Source organism: Schistocerca serialis, chromosome 2 (genome assembly GCF_023864345.2).
Source record: "Schistocerca serialis cubense isolate TAMUIC-IGC-003099 chromosome 2, iqSchSeri2.2, whole genome shotgun sequence".
In the NCBI taxonomy this organism is placed as follows: Eukaryota; Metazoa; Arthropoda; class Insecta; order Orthoptera; family Acrididae; genus Schistocerca; species Schistocerca serialis.
This window is the reverse complement of record NC_064639.1, coordinates 579741010-579762818: the sequence shown is the minus strand read 5'-3', so window position 1 is coordinate 579762818 and position 21809 is coordinate 579741010. Positions and strand designations below refer to the sequence as shown.

The following is a 21809-nucleotide window of genomic DNA, read 5'->3' as shown; positions in this document are numbered from 1 at the left end:
AGGAGGTTAACGAAGGTGATGTTGGCCTGATGTTCTTATTTCAAGGGTCCTTGTCTTTTACACAGAAATTCCCATGAAACTATTTTGCAGCCCATATTTAAGGGTAACCTCACCTATTCTAGCAAACAAAATCCTCCTTAGATTTACAACTCTTCCACATATCAGTAAGAAACACAAACTGAGGTGACAATGTTTGGCAGAGGATTCTACAAATTTCTGAGTATTACTTCGTCAAAACAAGCCTGCCTTTAACGTCATTCTCTACTTTTCAATATGATAAAAAGGCAGTAATAAAATTAATTAATTTGTTAACATTTGGGGCAGAAATAGGGTATAAAATCACAAATTTTTTTCTGTAATAGTATATGTAGCAGCATTCCATTAGAGACAGGTTTAGCTTCCCTGTGTATCTCTCCTTGCAGCTGACACTTACATAACATGATAAAATAAATAAAACATGAAAATCAACAAATATTTTATTACATCTGCCTTTCATAAGTAAATTGGCAGTGTTATGTGTCAAACTGCAGCTATTCCATTTTGATGGAGAAATCAAATTTGTCTGAATTGTGCATACAACATAAATAATGAACAAACATAAATAATCAACAGTACACAGACTCTACTTCGTGTTGTTGTACAAAGTACTAAAGAATCCTAAATTCACATTGCACAGTGAAAAGCAAAAGCAGTTTCATACACACATCAAAATTTAAAATGATCAATAGCAATATTTTACATATTTGGCTTCCAAAATCCTGAAACAGAATGTTTCAGAATAAAAAATCTTCACAATGTTAATTACAGACTATATGAAAACAATCTGTCATTATCACAATGCAATTCATGCATGTAAGATGACAGCTCAAAATTGACTAGTAAATTAATTATACTGCTGGTTCATGCCCAAAGAAAATCCAAAATGGTTTGGACAGAATTTTCACTTGGTGTAATGAATGGCAGCTTTCTCAAAATTTTGACAAACAGAAGATAATGGCTACAAAAAAGATGAAGAAAAAAGTAACTGCCAATTACACAGATGTAAACTTCTGAAATGTGTCACAATTTTTAAATATTTATGGTTAATACTACAGATCAGTACAAGATAGGACAGATGTGTAAAATCCATAGTAGGAAAGATGAATGGAAGACTTAGATTTATTGAAAGAGTTCTGGGGTAGTGTACTGCATATACAAAGAAAACCACCTACAGGACAAAAATAGGATCCATTCTAGAGTACTGCTTCAGCATTTGAAGTCCTTATCAATTAGACATCAAACAAGTTCAAAAATGGGATGCTAAGATCATGGTGGATCAGACAGCTCATATACAACTATAACATTTTGAATTTAAATGTAAATGTCTGGAAAAAAGGCAATGTTGTTCCACAAAAGACTGATGGTTAAATTTAGAGGACCGGCATTTGAGAAGACTGACAGCTCTGCAGCCTTCATCAGATACCTTGCATAGGGATCTTGAAAGTAAGATGAGAGAGATTATGGTGCAGAAAGTAAGATAAAAGAGATTATGGTGCACTGCTGTGGATTGCAGTCAGTGACTTTTTCTTCATTCAATATGTAAATGGAATACGAAAGAAAATGGTAATATTAGTATGAAATACTCTCTGCCACACATTGTACCGTGGTTTGTAGAGTAGAAAAAGGAATTCTGCTATTTTGCTTTGAAGTCTCTCAGTTGAGAGACTGTTAATGAAATTAAGACGTAGTTCAAGAGCAGAATTTGAAATACTCTCTGCCACACATTGTACCGTGGTTTGTAGAGTAGAAAAAGGAATTCTGCTATTTTGCTTTGAAGTCTCTCAGTTGAGAGACTGTTAATGAAATTAAGACGTAATTCAAGAGCAGAATTGACGGTCATTAACTGCCAGTAACTCTTCTTACCCAGAAAAGTAGGTAATTTCCATTATTGATTAATCTACAAATCATCTATTTTCTCTGTTTTTTATCATTTCTAAATATTTCAAATTACAGCAATAAAATACAACCCAAATACATTTTTCAACAAATTTGCACCATGTATAAGTTAGTCTACAGACTGCTTCTATACCTGTATTTTGTTTTATCAGCAACGGTACCTGATGGTTACTGTCAAGTGCAGTTGCTCTTAAAAATAGCAGTCCATACGAGAAAATCAGTCATATCTTTACCTGTGGTTTTTTGTACTTTAGGTACTGGGGCTATGCACCGCTCTGTTTAAAAAAGAATAGCTTGTGTAGTCACAGAATCAAGCAGCATGTCTGTTTTTATGCTATGCAGCTAATTTGCTGCAAATAATAAACAGTAGCTGTGATCCTGCAGTCAAATAGTCTATGCACTGGCTAGAATTTTGAATTAATAAAATATACACAAATACAAAATAATTTTCAAATGAATAATTCAATAACAAAGGTTCTATTCCAATATCTCTAATTGATGTAGGTGACAAAGAATTAAGTTGAATAATATTTATTCAAGAAACGACATCTTAAATAAATGGGAAGGGGTCCTACGATAATCAGTTAAAATACAGACTGAAAATACCCTTATCAAATGCAGTAAAGTTACTTTGTGAGCATTAAGAACGGTAGCGAAATACCCAAATTAAATAGTAATCAAACACCCATGAAAACTAATGTCATATCATGATCACAATACATTAAACATTCACCAGCTCAAAACAGTTCAAAGTTCAACATGAAGATTCACAGATTAGCACACACAATACGAAGAGTTACTTATACTCTGTCTATTATCAGTTCCGTAAACCAAGTGGCAAAAATTAGTCTACTCTGGAGCACATTCTGATCCCTTGAAATATAAAGTCCTTTCAAAACTTAGAGTATTGTAGTGGCTCTCACCACCCAGAAACAATCACCTACACGACTCAACCGTGCACGTTAGTCTGTTTGGGTCTGCCTTCTTTCAGCACTTGACACAAATTGTCTAGAACCTCTCCCTTGAGCTCTTCACTCATGAAGTCCCAGTCTGCACTTGACTCCCATAGTGTTCCACCACTGTCCAATTCCCATTGGCTGAAGGCCATCCCCACCACAATATATCATTCTTACACACTACAAACATGATCTGACTTATTTTGACCACTTTCTCACACTAAAATAATATATCATAACAACATTTAAACAAAAGAAATATTATAAACATTTGATTATATTCAGATCATTTGCAATAAGTATAAGTAACAGTTGGTTCATAAATAAATAAACCAGCATTCTTGCACAAGTGCTCTTACATTAAATAACGACAGATTGTCGCTAAAAATTGCTTAAACAATTATTTATGCTTGCTTGACAGAATCGTCTTCTGGCACAGTTTTCAACTGTGGTGACCATTAACACATGCAACCAACCACTTTTAAATTAGCATGCTTGACCACTTTTAAATTAGCACGCTTTCTTAAATATCATTTGCAATCAACATTTAAATAAAGTTACTGGCAAAATAGTAACCTGTTCACTAAATAAAAACCCAAGTGTAATAATATTTGAGGTACTGATGCGGTGTTCATTTGTTGTGTAAAGGTGGAGAATATGGTGTTCCGATAAACATTTGCATAATGAAAGAGATATAAAAGACATTGTAAATCAATAAATAAAACAGATACAAATATACAGAATTTAGGAACGATAGCTACAGTGCAATCCTATCATCTGAGATAACGTTTCTTGAAATCGCATGAAGTGATTAAAAGTTGTTAAGTCAGAGGGTCATTGTGAAAATGCGTATTCACTGTGATATATTAACTTCTGTCATTTTCAAGATACTGAGACATTATTGTGTCACTGGATGCGCCTCTTTTTTTTTTCTGAGATCGCAAATGTACTCAAATTTGCATTAATATTTCATATTGAATTTCAAAGAGTTGTAACTTGGTCATCTTTCAAATTGTCTTACACACCACCATTTCCAAGAGCACATTCTGCACAAAGGCAATGCGAGCATCATCTGTCCAAATTCCTATCTCTGGGATTTACCCGTTTCCGGCAACACACTCACTGTCTCTGCACCTGAGCCCGCCCGGGGCGGTCACCTAACTGGAAGTTGGAACTGCCGCAGCACACTCTGAGCCCAAGAGCCTGCTAGTGTTCAGCCAAACAACAAATTCATCTTACCTTGTACCAATTCTAGGTGGCTGATTAGCTCACATAAATATGCATAACATTATGTTACATATCCAATGAGCTCTTTCTTTTTTAATCATTATTATGTCTGTCAGGGTAGTAGGAAGAAGCTTTAGAATTTTATGTACCATCAACAAGGTTATGATAGATGAAACAAAAGCCCAGAGTGAACAGCAGGGGTGGAGAAGGATATCAGCAGCGTTCTTTTCAAAGGAACTACTTTAGCATTCACCCTTACTAACTTCGAAAACCACCAAAAACTTAAACCTGGATTGCCAAATGGTTGTTTGACCCACACTTGCCCCAAATGCAAATCTAGTGTGCTAACCATTGTGCCACTTTATTCGATCATATTTCTATAAACGGACATACGACACTCATACTGGTGATAAAACTACAGGTCAAAAATAAGTTCCAAAACCGGTCAATATTCAAAGCAACAAACTTTTCACCAAAACAGTTCTAACCATGAAACTTTCTTACAGATTAAAACTGTGTTTGGACCGAGACTTGAACTCAGGACCTTTGCCTTCTGCGGGCATGTGCTCTACTGAGAGAGCTACCCAAACATGACTCACGACCTGTCCTTACAGCTTACTTCTGCCAGTACCTCATCTCTTAACTTCCACGCGGAACACAGTATTAATCTGCCAGGAAGTTTTATACCGGTGCACACTCTGCTGCAGAGTGAAAAATCATTCTGGAGTTATAACTGTAATTAATTTGCACACACTTATTATCTCAGCCAGCACAAACATTCTTTCATTGTAATACACCACCAAATTGGAGACCAACAATAAAGATACAGAAACACCGACTGTATTACAAGTCAGTTACCACTGATGGTAACTGCATGTTCAGATACAACCACACACTTTTACCCTGAGAAATGGATTTCCTGCAAAACATCAGCAGACGCTCTCAAATGCTGAAATTGTTCTTAAGCTGTTTGCTTAACTGGAGCATGTTCAAAAATCTATGCAAGGATGACGACAACAACAATAATAATAATAATAATAATAATAACAGTATAGGTTTCTGCTGTCTCATCTCAAATATTCTGTTTCACTTTCTTTGTAAACGTACATGTACTGACATAACTCCCTAAAAATGCAAATGTAAATAAAAACAGTTTTGGTATAAAAAGATTATCTTCTGTGCTTTATTGCCAGTATACTAACCATCAACAGTTATGTGTACATTGTCCGGCATCTTTTCAAAATCTGCAAGTTCCTGAAAAAAGAATTGCAACTACTTTATACACAATCTTGACAGACATAACTTTTACCTCATTATGAATACACATGTACATCCAGAATTAAGGAAAATAATACATTTAGTAACACTAAATGAACATCCAGGAGTTACACAGAAACTAAATAAAAGAAAATAAGTCTACTTTACATCTGAATGTAAGTTAGCAGTTTGAAAATTAGCACTGTCATTTTCAATGACTGGGAGTCACTACTTTTTATGGCAATCAATTCTGCTTAGAAGAAAGTGTATTCCCACCAGGGAGTTAAAAAATTTGTTTAGTTTTCCTGTGTATAGCAGTTTGGTAAAGGAACTATTGCCAGCAATGTTAATTTGAGCCTCGGAAATAATACCTTCTGAACATTTGCAAAAATCACAATAACAGCAGAAGAATTTGAAAAATACCGATAAGTCACTACGGTAAAACAGAGGACACTGTGAAAAGTGAATGACCACAGAGTGGATGTAAGTTACGTCTCAAAAAGCTAACTAACTGCTGTGTGCCACATGTCAGTAAACTCAGCACAAAGAGGAGTGTGATCAGTTGATTGAAAAATTTTAGAGAACTCATCGCTATTGAAATGATGAATTTTCATTAAAGCAGCAACCAGCAAGTAATGAGTTTATTCCATTTGAACATGAACATTTACATGAATGAGCAGACTCAGTTCACCTCTTTTGGACAATGTCACAACCTCTACATAGAAGAACTGCCTTGGTGCCTCCATTCATAAATGGATAATAACACAAATTCCCATTCCTGTGCACACAGCTCTACTCCAGTGTATGTTTGTCCTAATCAATGCTGTAGAATACAAATGTAAATGTGTCAAAATTGTCAACTGAGATGCATTGATAGTTTACATCAAGAATTGATAGAATATGAAGTTGTTGTCCTTATCTTTGCTTGGTTGTCATCTTTGGGACCAATTGTGTACTAGAAAATGGGCTCCTAACCCAAAATCTAGGTCGTACAATAATAATAATGTTTGTGAAACAAGGCAGAAAAGTGTTTCACTTACTCAGTACAGTAATTTTTTGTACTAATTTTAAAAATTTTATAGGCATGCTGCTGCCTTGGGAGAGTACAATGGAAATTATTTATTTGCAAATAAGCTAATTTACTTAAAATTACTTCATGATACTAATAGCATTACCTCAGTTAATGCGGCCCACTCACAAACAATTTCTACTTCAACTAAGAAGTATTACTAATACATCAAATGAACTACAATGTATTATGATTGTTATAACTAACAACTGCTCATGTTAGTACTTCTGTCTTTTACAGATAAACAAATGGACAAAGAAATATGTAATAACTTAAGCAATAAGAATTATCATGGTAATAAACATCCAATAAAAGCCCAAGAGTTGTTCAGATTAACAGGTGGTGAAGCTCTGTGTGCCACATTTTTCACATAGCTCATTCAGTTTCCACTTATCTTCTGCTAATGACTATATCAAATTTTATTATTCAAATGAGTTCATCTCCTGATTTGTCTGCTACAATCAACTTTTTTTCAAGTGCTTAGTCATTTCCCCATGATGAATTAAAGGGCACAGTACCAATCTTATTTTAAAGTTACATATATTACAAATATAACAATTCTGGTTTTTATCATAAATGGCATGGTATGATGCTGAACTGTATAGAACATTAAGTTGTAAAATTATTCTATGCTGTATAATAAGATAATATCCAAACAATGGAGCATACTGTATCACTATTGTATGTAAATTATGTATTGATTTTTGTTTAGACATTGCATACTGGGCCTACTGATAACCTTGTTGTTGCAAAGCATTTTAATAATCTGGTAATCCATGTAAATATTGCATTTCAGTTACAATATTCCTTAGGTAAGGTGTCTCTGAATATCCTGTAGTTATATAAGCCCAAAATGCATATTAATAATCTAACAATGTAAATTATTTTTAATGTTCAGAAGTAAATGAACTCTAGTCTGCTCAGCAGAAAGGGAAACACCAGGTGCCTCTACCATCACTACCAACACCAACTACATCTGTACATCAGTATTACTGAATTGTCCCTGTATGCTTGTGACACTGACTTCTTGCTCTACTGGCCATTCATTCCATGTATCTCCACTTGTTCTGGCCACACTTTTATCATCGATATATTGGCTAGCCATTGTTGCTGGCCTATTTTGTGATTCAGATGTGCTTGTGTTACTATGATGGGTACACTGCAATATACACTACTGGCCATTAAAATTGCTACACCAAGAAGAAATGCAGATGATAAAAGGGTATTCATTGGACAAATAACTTATACGAGAACTGACATGTGATTACATTTTCACGCAATTTGGGTGCATAGATCCTGAGAAATCAGTACCCAGAACAACCACCTCTGGCCGTAATAACAGCCTTGATACGCCTGGGCATTGAGTCAAACAGAGCTTGGATGGCGTGTACAGGTACAGCTGCCCATGCAGCTTCAACACGATACCACAGTTCATCAAGAGTAGTGACTGGCATATTGTGACGAGCCAGTTGTTTGGCCACCATTGACCAGACATTTTCAATTGGTGAGAGATCTGGAGAATGTGCTGGCCAGGGCAGCAGTCAAACATTTTCTGTATACAGAAAGGCCTGTACAGGACCTGCAACATGCGGTCATGCATTATCCTGCTGAAATGTAGGGTTTCGCAGGGATCGAATGAAGGGTAGAGCCACGGGTCATAACACATCGTCCACTGTTCAAAGTGCCGTCAATGCGAACAAGAGGTGACCGAGACGTGTAACCAATGGCACCCCATACCATCATGCCGGGTGATACGCCAGTATGGCGATGATGAATACACACTTCCAATGTGCGTTCACCACGATGTCGCCAAACACGGATGCGACCATCATGATGCTGTAAACAGAACCTGGATTCATCCAAAAAAATGATGTTTTGCCGTTCGTGCACCCAGGTACGTCGTTGAGTACACCATCGCAGGCGCTCCTGTCTGTGATGCAGCGTCAACGCTAACCGCAGCCATGGTCTCCGAGCTGATAGTCCATGCTGCTGCAAACGTCGTCGAACTGTTCGTGCAGATGGTTGTTGTCTGTTGACTCAGGGATCCAGACGTGGCTGCACGATCCATTATAGCCATGCGGATAAGATGACTGTCACCTCGACTGCTAGTGATACGAGGCCGTTGGGATCCAGCACGGCATTCCGTATTACCCTGCTGAACCCACCGATTCCATATTCTGCTAACAGTCATTGGATCTCGACAAACGCGAGCAGCAATGTCGCGATTCGATAAACCGCAATCGTGATAGGCTACAATTTGACCTTTATCAAAGCCGGAAAATGATGGTACGCATTTCTCCTCCTTACACGAGGCATCACAACAACGTTTCACCAGGCAACACCGGTGAACTGCTGTTTGTGTAAGAGAAATTGGTTGGAAACTTTCCTCCTGTCAGCACGTTGTAGGTGTCGCCAGCAGCACCAACCTTGTGTGAATGCTCTGAAAAGCTAATCATTTACATATCACAGCATCTTCTTCCTGGCAGTTAAATTTCGCGTCTGTAGCACGTCATCTTCGTGGTGTAGCAATTTTAAAGGCCAGTAGTGTAACATCTTCTGTGGTTATCAAGATGGACAAATAAAAAATTTATCCATTTGTAATTACAGATATCAGCCATGTTGCAGGTAGATTTCGCAACTGTGACATCACTGTGTGTCAAGCTGCATAAGTTACTAATAGCCCTGACAACAAGTGAAAAATTGTTCCTGTTTGTGCACAGTGGCTCTTCTCAGTTACCTAGGATCAGGAAGTAAGAGGAGAGTCTAAACAGAAGAGACTTTACTTATCTTCCCATATGGTACATGTCAAATGACATGCAGTACAACACCCTCACCCTTCCCAAAAATCATGCTCTGAGGTGATGTGAAATAATTTCCACCCATTTTTTCATAACATGAACTAGAAATGGTGAGAAAACGTAATGTTTTGGTTTAGTACCAATGAGACAGGTGAAGATTCATGTTAATCAACATGCACCACATATACAATCAAAATAATATAGATGAAAATAATAAAAATTTTCTTCAGTAAAAACTATTCTAATTTATAACAATTTTTTGTGCTTTTGTAAAGTAATTACATGTTTCTGAAGAGTGATGATGATGATGATAGTAATAATAATAATAATAATAATAATAATAATAATAATAATAATTCACAGTACTTTATTAATGCTTTTCACTCTAAAAAGAAATAACTGTTATTGTCCTAGGGTCGTAAAGGATTTGAAACATCTTATTAATCACTTGATATTTTCTTTCATTCTGCAGTGGAAAATGCAGTTTTGAAACTCCCTGGCAGATTAAAACTACATGCAGGCAAGATTCCTGGTTTAACTTCAAGTATGGGACATAGCTTTAAACTACTAGAAAGCATCACTTAATATTTTACTCCATCATGTTTTACAGATTTTGTACGAGAAAATAACACACATTCTCATTAACTGAAACCAGGTAACTATTTAGTTCATTGCATAACTACCTTAATTAGTCGTTTTATTTCACTGCAGTCCTCCTTCCTTGCTTCTCTGATGATTATACCTTCCATGGTGTTTTGTCTGGACGGCCTTGTTGTGCAAATGCTGCTGGTTACATTAAATGGAGTTTCCCCGTATTACCTGCCATGAGTAAGTAGGTTGTTCAGTTTCTACATTTGACTGACAACAAAAATTTCACCACCAATATTTATCTGCTAGAATTGTAACAACGAAATATAAACTACAGGAAATAAAAAAATTATATAAAGGGAACAGCAACCCAAGTCACTCCATAATGCTATGGACAATGCATCTCAGACAATCAATACACAATGGACAACACATGCACTATGGTCTTTGCAACCCAATCAGCTACTGGATCTTGATATTTCAACAGGATACTACCAATCCTAACTCTCAAGCACAGTACTATCGTCTATGTCATTGTCATCAGTGATATGCCAACATTGGAAACTTAATAAACAAGAGCATAAACTTCAAACAAAAGTGAGAATACTTCCATGGTAACAACGGTATTTTAATACTCTGACAGAACTAGGTTTGGCAACAATATATCAGATACAGTTTTTCTCTAGTAACTTCAGATTCCAACAAACGGCTAAGGGGCTATATACAAGAGTTATCAAGTCCAACTGTGGTGGAACTGTGCACTGTGTCATGTATATATAGTTTTTGATACTTGAACTGCACTGAGTGAAACTATGATATTAGCAAACACTGGACATGCTGAGCAGTGGGAAAAATTCCAGGCTAAGGCACAGAAAGTGTTTGGTGATTTCCAACAATAGGCTCATCAACTAATACCGTTAGTGACATTTTGAGCCCAGGGTGCACACCGTTTTTCTTGGCATCTTGAGTTCATAATTATGAATCAGTATAAGTTATTACACTTCAAATCACTGGCACTTTACGTAAGCTCAGAAGTTCATAGTAGATGATATCTACACTGCCTTAGAAAAGAAAGATATTTATCTACAGTGAGCAGGCCACTTGGGAAACACAAAACACACATATATAACAACTGCACTGCATGAGCAAGAAAGATTGACTTCATATATACCACTGCTCTCCAGCTACAGTCGGTGCGTGAAACACCGCTAAAACAATAACAAAAAAATGTGTGTGCATACAATACATACCTACATTTAGACCATTTTGAAATTTTTAACTATGCAGCCATAACATGATCAAGGGAAAAAGTAACGAACCATCCAACAGAAACAGTCACAAAATATATGTATCAAGCACTTTAACACCACAGTTACCCATGGCAGCTGACATCATCAAATAATGATCCATCGGAAGAGAGCAGACTGCAAGAAATTTTGGTAAATTTTGAAAGCTGTCGTGATGAGTAGGGCACCTTATATTTGCTTGATTATCCAAGAAGGTGTTTAGGCACCTTCCAAACACCAACTTTAGGGTCACAGCTTAAGATAATATAAGAAACTATCAAGATTGAAGTGAGGCATACTTGGGAAATAATACATTGGGTACATCCATACTCTTTCCTGAATGAACAGAGAGCTGCTGTAGAAATTTTAAAAAATGCTAGTGCACTTTATATTACATGTGATAAACGAAGCTGGAATGTATTTGTGCCATTTACATGTATATACCCAAGTTAACAGATCTCTAAGATCCCCCCCTCCTAACAAAAATTGCTTTTTGTTGACATCATCCATACTAAACTACACTGGGACAACAGGGAAACCTACATACTTGGTGCCCCAATGTGGTGAATGTACTGGTTTTGACCATATGATATGAGCATTTAGAAAACAGTAATCAAGTTGCTGTATGCAAGATGGCACAGGAAACATACTTTGACTGCATTATGCATGGCGACATCAGAGACACATTAGAAGCTGAACACAGTCAATGTGATTATGGACTTGGAATTGAATGTTGCCCATAGTGTCACCTCCCAGTTGCAGAACAGATTCCATTAGAGAAAAAACAATCGTTCAGCAACATTACAAGTAGGATCAACTACTTGCTACAATCCAGAGGCAAGATAGTTATCTTGCCTTGCCTCTGAATCACTGTCAGAGTACGTATTTTTTGCTTCAAGAGTTTGCTCTGTTATACTTGGTGACCCACCAGAAGCATTTCCCACTCACAAACATACCAGCAGTCTTGGTACACATGGTGCCTTGCCTAAAGTGAATGCCCAATCATGTTCACGGATTAGTCTTGGTTCAGGCAATATTGGGGTGGTCCTACACGAGTGTTCTTGTCGGTGGGCAGCATCATGTTAGAAGTACATATGCCATTGTTTGTGTTTTTAGTTGCATTATGACCACTGTAGTCTGTAGGGGTAAAATCCTGCAACAATATGTGGCCTTTCCTCATGATGCACATGGACCTAGATTCTACGAGCACCTTGAACAAGATGATATCATACATCTACAATCACCAGCTTGCTTGACAGAGTTATTAAACATGTATGGAAAGTTCTTGGCTGAATAACTGCAACAGACTGTTACTGGTCTAAAGCCAACCTTTCAGTGCTCACATTATCATTGTGTGTCATGTTTTCCTCTTCTCTTCCCTGCATACATAGAATATCCTTTAACAGGAGTTTTTGATACTGGTCTACAATGCCATCAAAAAACCACCACAGTGTTTTCAGATCATCTTCTTAATCTACAAACGTCAGGGGAAAATTACAACACAGCTCATATTCCACAAATGTGAAGCATACAATAATTAAATCACCTAGCAAAAACAGAAGTTGAAAAAATCTTTACAGTTTCACAATGCAAGCTAAGTAGAAGCATTATCAGCAACAGGATGAAAAAATCAATACACTACATATCCATGTGATGATCTTATGTGAAGATTTATACTAGTTTAGCCAGCATGGTAATCAGAAAACCTCTTGAAATGATACTCCAGGTAATGTTTAGTAATACAATGATAGTCCAGTTCTTCTCAGAATAATAAATGTGAGCACAATTTGTCACACACATCATATGAAATTTCACAATGCCATATTTGAGGACCAGACAGGCACTCAGTGGGCATCAACAGCCTGCAATGGTCTGACAGCAACAGCTGATTAATGATCAATGAACCTAAATACAGAGGACTCAAAAGCATCTTGAAGATCTAGGTGGTGTAACAAGGGACATCATTAGTTTTCTGAGCAAACAGCAACACTATTATTGATGACCATTACTTAACTTTACCACAGTCTTTATGACACTAAGTAATAAAGCAAGCAGAAACGTTCTGTAACACAAAAAAACTACTTGTTCTTTTTACTGTTACCTGCCCCTAATGTTTGAGCACAGCAAAGCTCACAAGTGTCAGTAATAACACAAAAATCATTCATATTTACTCAAAATTTCACACTCACATCACAATATTTATTGGATTATATTCTCAGAATGCATTCCTTTTTAGGTTGAATATAGGAACCACCAATGAGAATAAATCTTTGTGCACTGGGAAAGATTGCACATCACTTCATACTTGATATTATCAATGCCAAGTACATCTGACAGAGCTGATCCACTTCCATGAACTTTCAATAAAATGGAAAGCACAAAAAATGTTCAAATAAGCAAACTGATTTTGGAACTACTTGGCTTCACACCTAGAAAGTACTTAGCATCAGAATAAGGTAATGATGCTGCACCCAAAATTCATTACAACATAGCAACTGGTAGTGGGGGATTACAAATGCTCACAACACCTGTAATTTATATCTGCATCTATGCTCTGCAAAGCACTGTGAGGTGCATGGCAGAGGGCATGCCTCACTGTACCAGTTATTAGGTTTCCTTACTGTTCCATTCATGTACAGTGCTTGGGAACAATGATTGTTTGAATGTGTCTGTACATGCAGTAATTATTCTAATCTTATTCTCACAATCCCTGTGTGAGTAATGATACAACTTCTGATTACATGGCACCACTGCCAAAGAATAGCTCTGAAAGACAATACGTGATATTCATTTTGTGGGTCGACCGAAGCGTCCGATCCCACCCGTCGGCATTGACCTGTGACGTAAGCCTGTGGTGTGTGACGTCACGACGGCGCGGAATTTAGTTTGTGAGAGTGGCGTGTTTGTAGGTGTCGATTTGATGCGATCGATGGTGCTCTCTGGTGGTGTGTTAGGTGATGTTCTTGGTTTAGTTTGCGAGTGTGGCGTCGTGTGTGAATTTTGGTAAATTGCTTTATTTGTGTCTTTGGTAGGTATGGATATGACTGAAAGGGTCAACAGTTTTCGGTTGTCTGCTATGATGGGGGACAGTGCGTTGTCTCTAATAAAGTTTCTTCAACTATTCGGATTTTGGGATGAAGTCGTGAAGTGTTCAGTATGTCGTGAAGAAATGAGGTTTACTTAAAGTTCCGGCTTCTCGGACCAGGGACGGCTGTATGTGGAGATTTAAGGATAACAGGTCAAGGGAAGTGTTCGAGCCCAATTTATGGGATCGGGATCTTCTGTTGAGCTATATAGGTCAAGGGAAGTGTCAGATTCCAGATGATATTGTGTTTGGTGGTATTTGGGGAGTATTGTGATGGTTTTTTTCGTCGTTTTGCGTGATTTTGAATGGGGGTGGGTGTCTAAATTAGTTTATATTTAGTTTGTCTCCACCCAAAAACCCCCTATTTCCCGCGCTTGTCCCGTTAGTGTCATTAGGCTTTTTGTGGAACGTGTGTGTGTTTTTCGCTGTATTTTCGTCCTCATAATGTGTACGTAACGACTTTATATGCGCCATATTGGAATCGTGGTTTATGGTCGTTTCCGCCATATTTGTGACGTCATGGGTCAAAGCAGACGGGTGGGATCGGACGCTTCCGTGTTTCCCATTTTGTATGGTGTGACATCACTAAGGAAATAATGTGTAACACTACGCAAATAATTGTAGAACACAAATGTGGAATATTTTGGAAATATATCTCAGAAAACTGGTGAAGAAATTTAACTGTGATCTGCCACGTACTACTTGTCTAGAAATATGACATACACACACAATTACACAATCTTTAGGTTTCAGTTGAACTAAATGTATGCTGTCCTCAACAGAAAAGTAATTATGAACTATCAAGTGTTCCACTAGATGTGTTTTTAGTGGGGGTGGTACATCCTTGCCTTCAACTGACCCTTTAGCTGACTGTCTCTGCCATTTATGGGGATCTACATTTTTAGATGAACCCTGAAACATACTGAAACTTGAATTTTTGCCACACAGATCAGGGCCAGAGGTGAAAGAAGCTGTAAGTGACTGAAAAAAATTCTGTAACTGACTGAGAATTAAATCTCAAATCTTTAGATTTGTAGTCCGACACTCACCAAGCCGTACATCCAATTTAACTGCAAAATAGCAACTGAACAACTGACGTCAACTTTGATTGAATGAAAAATTGTAATACACATGACAGCTTGTAAAAAACTACTTTCAATCCCCCATAAATGAGTTAGACAGGAGCATTAACATAATGTGAGACAGGATGAGATTTCCTATGTAACAGAGGATAGATTATATAAAATACAATGAAAATATGACAATTTAAATTTCATTTATATATACTATATATACATTTATATATACTATAACTTATAATAGTATATATAGTATACTTAGAATAGTGTGTATATATATATATATATATATAAAAAAACAAGAACTTAAACAAGGAAGTATTCCATCTCATGCACTTTTTAATGTTGTGATGGAGGGATGAGTAGGACAGTTACAGATACAGTAAAAGAAAAAAATGATGATTTTTGCAGATGATATGGTAATATGGGGTGATAAAGAGGTAGCTGTACAGTTACAGCTTGCATGGAAGGAAATAATGAAAACATATGGATTAAAAATAAATAAACATAAGAGTGAAGTAATTGTATTTAGAAGAGACAAAGGGATCAATGGGAATATTACTTTGAATGGAGAACACCTCAAAGTGATAGACAGTTTCACTTATTTAGGGAGTGAAATATCTTGTTATGGAAGAATAACCAACGAAATTAATAGGAGGTTACAGAAGGGAGGCAATTTCTGCCAAACAATAAAACACCTGATTTTGAATAAGGAAGTTTCATAAAAAGCAAAACTCTTTATGTATAAGAGTTCTTACTTCCCTGTTGTCACCTATGGAGAAGAAACATGGACAATGACAGAATGGGATGGGAGCAGACTGCAAGCAGGGGAAATGAAATTTCTCAGAGCAGTTAACAGAAAAACAAGAATGGACTGGGTATGGAATGGAGATATGAGAAAGGACATTAAACAATGTTTCCCCCCCCCCCCCTCTCTCTCTCTCTCTCTCTCTCTCTCTCTCTCTATATATATATATATATATAATTTTTTTTAAGATGATACGGGCATGTTAAGAGGATGCGTGGGCAGAGACTTCCCAAAATTATGGAAGAACTAAAGATGGATGGAAAAAGACCTAAAGAGCCCCCAAGAACATGGTGCAAAACGGGAGAGAGAATATCTGTGAAAAGGAGAGGTGCGACCTGGCAGCAAGTGGAGGAAGAAAAGTGGTGGGAGGACTGAGACAAATGGAGAGGACTCGTCAGCACCCAGACCCAGCAGTAGCTGGAGCGGGATCCGGATACATACATACTATTACTTGCTATAAAACAATAGTAAAATGAGTTGAACTAAATGGTACAAGTTATATGGTGCTTCCCCTCTTCAATTTTTTGTAGTTGATGTATAATATATGTACGTTATATGCACAATAAATACTCATCAGGGATTTGTCTATCATGTATTACAGAATTTCATAATTTAGCTTCAAGTTTTAGATATTTATAATGAAAGTATGTTACCTGTGGAGATAAACAAATTGTCACTTTCCAGATAAACATAGAACTCAGGCTACATAACAGATCAATCTATCGTAACCAAATTTCTTGTACGGAGGGGCAGGCATTATCATGTCTGAACGAAGAAAATATTAAGGGGGAAAAAAGAGGACAGAAAAAAAATCTCTCAAAAACAAAGTATCACATTACACAAAACTGTGAATTATGGAATCTGCTCGGCTAGAAGTCTTTATCAAACTGTTCTGTTTTGAAACAGTCAGTCCTCACCTACAGATATTCTCCTTTGCAATTTAAACACATTATACAGAGGAAAAACAAATTATATAAGCTATTTTCACAATGATCATAACTTACTGTAACTGACTCTGGACCAGGTCAATGATAGTGCTCAGTGTACAAGTTTTCAGTTCCTCCCTGCAGAAGTCACAAAATGGCTCTGAGCACTATGGGACTCAACTTCTGAGGTCATCAGTCCCCTAGAACTTAGAACTAATTAAAACTAACTAACCCAAGGACATCACACACATCCATGCCCGAGGCAGGATTCAAACCTGCGACCGTAGCGGTCTCGCGGTTCCAGACTGTAGCGCCTAGAACCACTCGGCCACTCCGGCCGGCTGCAGAAGTCATACATACATTCAGTATATGACAAACCCTCATGACCTCACCTGTATATAGGTTAGCCTTCAAGAGTTAAATCTAAACTGAAACAGTTTTCATTTGTAGTGAATTCAGCAAGTATTAAGCCACCCATACAATTAAACTAATGTCACTTATCACGAGTTCACTGTAAACTATTTATTTTGCACTGAATGAGATAGAGATAACTTTATCTGGAAACACTGACATTTGATAGGAATTAATTTGCATTAGATTTTGCCTATGAGTACGTGAATTCATACGCTATGCAAGCATACAGTTGCCAAATGAAATGTTGCATCCAAACTGAACAAATTTATCCACGTGTTAGAATTTAATATTTTTCCATTTGCACAGAGTATGCTAACCACATTATGTTTCTAGAACATAATAAAATGGTAAATGCAAGAACCGCCTGCAAAGGATACAGTGTCCATTAGGAATAACATACAGATAAACCACCCCAGGTTACATATTAATTGATGTATTACTATTTTAGGTAGTAAGACACTTTGTGTTGATAACGGTGCCTACAGAGTTTTAAACATTTAACATTTTGCCATCATCAAGGCAGTACAGTTACTTATAGTGCATTTTGTACTTTTATGCAGTGTCATGTATTTTGTCCATGTTTTTCATTTTTGCAGTAGTGTTTCTATTTTCAAAATTTCTCTTTTAATTATTTACTTACTGTGCATGTTGCTCTCACAATGTGTATGATGTGTTTTGTTACTCCTTTTCCAATCATGTACTGACAAGGTGGCTCCTTCAGTCTTAATTTACTGGACATGCATTCAGAACTGGGGTGTATTCCTTGTCAGCCACCCTGGCTTGGATTTTCCATGGTTTACCCTTGTCGCTAAAGTAGATGCTGGGATGGTTCCTCTGTTTAGCCCATGGTCAATTTCCTGCCCTATCGCCACCTTATCCTATCCTATTTTGTAAATGTTTTATATGTATACATTATTTCTGTATGTTTCTGATGTATTCAATATTGTACCAAATGGTCCAAGGACCAATAAATAAATAAAATGAATACCTGAAGATGTTCACGTCTGATGAGCAAAACTGGTAATAAAACAAATACGTCATTTGGGAGTACTGCCATTAAGGTTCAGCTAAATTGATATACCTGAAGAAATCAGCTTGGCTCGTATACTAACAGAAAACAATTGGGAAGCTGGTTTGTTGGTTGGACTGAATTAAAACAAAGTATCTGCAACAGTCAAGCTGGAGGAGGGAGAATGTTTGACACAGTACGGCAACGACGTTTGTGATGGATGTATTTAATGCTAATTATGTGTTTATTGTGGATCTGTGAACCATGAAGATACCACCCACAAAACTTGTTTAATCTGTGGTTTCTTCTCTCTTTCCGCTGTCATATTTGTATCACGAACAGTTTGCAGCTCATTATTAATAATTATGAATTTGAATCTCACCTGTTACTCTCTAGTGCATTACATGAGATTTTGTACAATCCTGGTTCTCCCCACAACAAATAAATCTTTACACAGTCCACCTCTTCTGTGTTTCCTACCACTTTTGCAGGTCTCCCAAATTAATGATTCATAACAGTTTGTTTTCTTTCTTCCTTCCTACCTTCAGGTCCTAGCTAATTTTCAATTTTCCACTTCCTGAGGCTGATACCCAAGTAGGCCTATTTGTACTTTTTTCTGAATATTGTACCCATTCTTTATTTTTGACACTTTTATTCTAAACATGCCACAAGCAGGGATACATCATACTATCACTGTTACAACTGTAAGTGAGCTGCATGTAGCAACTGCAGATATGTTTGCATGTTAAAAGTGTAAACTGTTGTGTTAAATTGGTTATAATCCTAAAGTAAACACCAATCAAATGCAGTTCTTGCCCTGATATCAGGTTTTTAATGAATTTCAGTACAGAGATTTTGCAGAAGTACTATAAATGAGTATACAATAAGTATGCTAGTCCCACTGTTGTATATCCATTCTGTCTCACCAGTGAGCCACAGAATATCTATCCACTTAACAGGTCACCTGAATATTAACTATATTTCTTCTTGTGTCTATTTTGGTGTTTGGAATGCTGTAGGTGGTGACAGGCTGATCTGTAGCATACCCCAAGGTCAAAGTTATGTTGGATGGTGACACTTTGGTTATGAATAGATGCAGCTAACAAAAGTGAATATGAAATCTTAAATATGGTGATTTATTAATCTGAAGGTTGTTTGACAACTAGGTTATGCTGAAACGTGACACTTTCATTGAAAGTTAACGAAGTGGTATCTAACACTTCACTTTAAACACTTTGGAAACTACCATACTGAAAAGAGAGAGAGGTCCAACAAAATCTAAAACCAAAGTTATAAAAATGCAAGAAATGTAGAATGAACAGACTCAAAATGGCATAAAACTCAGCTGATAACTAAACAAGCACAAATATAAGGAAAAGAAACAGACAAGATGGAACAATAAACATCACACTCACAAACTACAGATTCTGAAATACGGTAACAAACGTATTCACAGAATATTAGTTGAGTTATAATATCTACAATGCTCCAGCTGACAATACCCAAAACATAAAAATCTACGAAATTGGGCATCTGTCCCCAAAATACTTGCAAATGGCTGCCTCTATGTTTTAATGTACAAATCTCTAGACAGCAGCACTCCCAAAGGCCTTTCAGTTTATGATATTTATTTTGCAACCACAGTAATTCAACAAATATATACTGTCTTCCTGTATGAATGGTACTTAAATTACCACTACTCATTTATGATTCTTGCTTCTAATATGAGGTTTACAAATAATCCTGCATTGTTCTCTAGACAAATAATAACAATTAAAAATTGGTTCTAAATTCTCATGAAGTACAAAACCTGAAGTCGGTTTGAATACTACATTAATTAATTACGCACAATCCTGAAGTAGGTTTTATGTCATTGCCTTCCTCTGAACTGACGTAACCAACCATTTAAGGAACGTGAAGCTTATCGTGGAAGCTGATCCCAGTACAACTCTGCATACCTCATGTCTGCAATAAACTTGAAAAAGTTCCAATCTACGACCATGTACGTCACATTATGCTGTCATTAAGGACTTGTCACGAACGTGATAATTTACTGCCAACTGAAGTGCATATTTTTCAAACAGTCCTTTTACCAGATGTAATCTGCAAATTGGAACATCAATCTTTAAACTCCTGTAAGAAAACAGCAGTCATTAGCGATGGAGGTACTGTTTCTGTGACACCATCCACGTATTGAACAGATTCCATGCTTGTATACTCCAAAGGGTTTCAATGTCACAACACCCATATTACGAAATTTTCCCGTGGTTTTCACTGTCATCCTCACTGTTAATGGTGAAACGCGTACCCTCATTTAATAATAGTCTATGGTAGGAATTATCATTGCGACGACTTTTTCTTACAAATACATTTTCGTCCCAGGCACATCTCTTAAGGCTGTATAACGGAATGATAATCTAAATATGACACAATGTTTCATACGTATCACAAACGAACGAGAAATTCAACTTTCAGGATATAAGCGGTATATACTTGGCGTTAGAAACTGCTGCTTCTTAAATAGGTAGTCGCTTAAGATTAGGTTGGCTATCAAAACAAGACTTAACAGTGCAGGCATCACACCTCCTATAGTTAATCAGCTTCTTTTTTCCCCCTCAAGTTTGTGAAACAGCAATCTCAGTGCTGAAAAAGTTTAAGAAGGAATTACAAATAAGACTCAAGAAGTATTTAAAGTACCGAATTTTCGCGATGATATATGATACTTTCATTCTGCGTAAAACAGTTGATTTCTTTTCGCCGGGCTGCCACGTTTGGTTGGTTTTGTTTACATACTACATACAAATTTCGGTAGCGACCTATCTCACAAACTATCTTCCGTTCATCAACGATATTATAGCACATTGGTGACATAAAGATATTAGAAACAAATGTAAGATGTTCCAACTTTCTCTAGAGAAAGCTCTTTACTTCAATAAATTCATAACTAAATTTACTTATCAGAAATAATGTGCAGCACTAATAATAATCATTAATGATTAATACGCACTATCAACGTGTATTGCACAGGACTCCAAACTTCAACATTTTCTTTTGTGAAGACCAATCACACTGGCCGTCACGTCACGGCACCATCACGTCAGTATGCATTCACACTCACTACGCTATGTCACCTTACAAGTTAGATTTTGACTGATATTACCTTGATTAACAGTTCTTTGTCTTCCATTAGCCATGACTGGACAGACAGTGTCAATTTTACAGTAACATTACCACATTAAAATTAATTTAAAAAAATGTCAGTTTAACGTATAATGCTATAGCCAGATCTATAGAGCATATATTTTAGAACTAGAGAACAATATACTTTACAATAATAAGACACTCACGTAGTAAAATAGCTCCTGTTTTAAT

General features: G+C 36.7%; 1 protein-coding gene across 4 annotated transcripts in view; it reads right to left on the bottom strand.

Annotated features, from left to right (window-relative positions):
* The window catches only part of LOC126457592 (thialysine N-epsilon-acetyltransferase-like), a 56519-nt gene extending 35220 nt beyond the window's left edge, over positions 1 to 21299 (bottom strand). Inside the window, exons 1-3 of one of the 4 annotated variants that reach the window (XM_050094026.1) lie at positions 21021 to 21299; positions 9926 to 10061; positions 5321 to 5372 (exon numbers count right to left, since the gene is read on the bottom strand). In XM_050094026.1, coding sequence (XP_049949983.1) covers positions 5321 to 5372; positions 9926 to 9991 — 118 coding nt within the window. In that variant the 5' untranslated portion in view covers positions 9992 to 10061; positions 21021 to 21299. Of the gene's footprint in view, positions 1 to 5320; positions 5373 to 9925; positions 10062 to 18068; positions 18263 to 20930; positions 20953 to 21020 lie in introns of those variants that run through there. The other 3 variants (XM_050094025.1, XM_050094029.1, XM_050094027.1) reach the window with 3 other exon arrangements.
* Between the last annotated feature and the right edge of the window lie 510 nt (positions 21300 to 21809).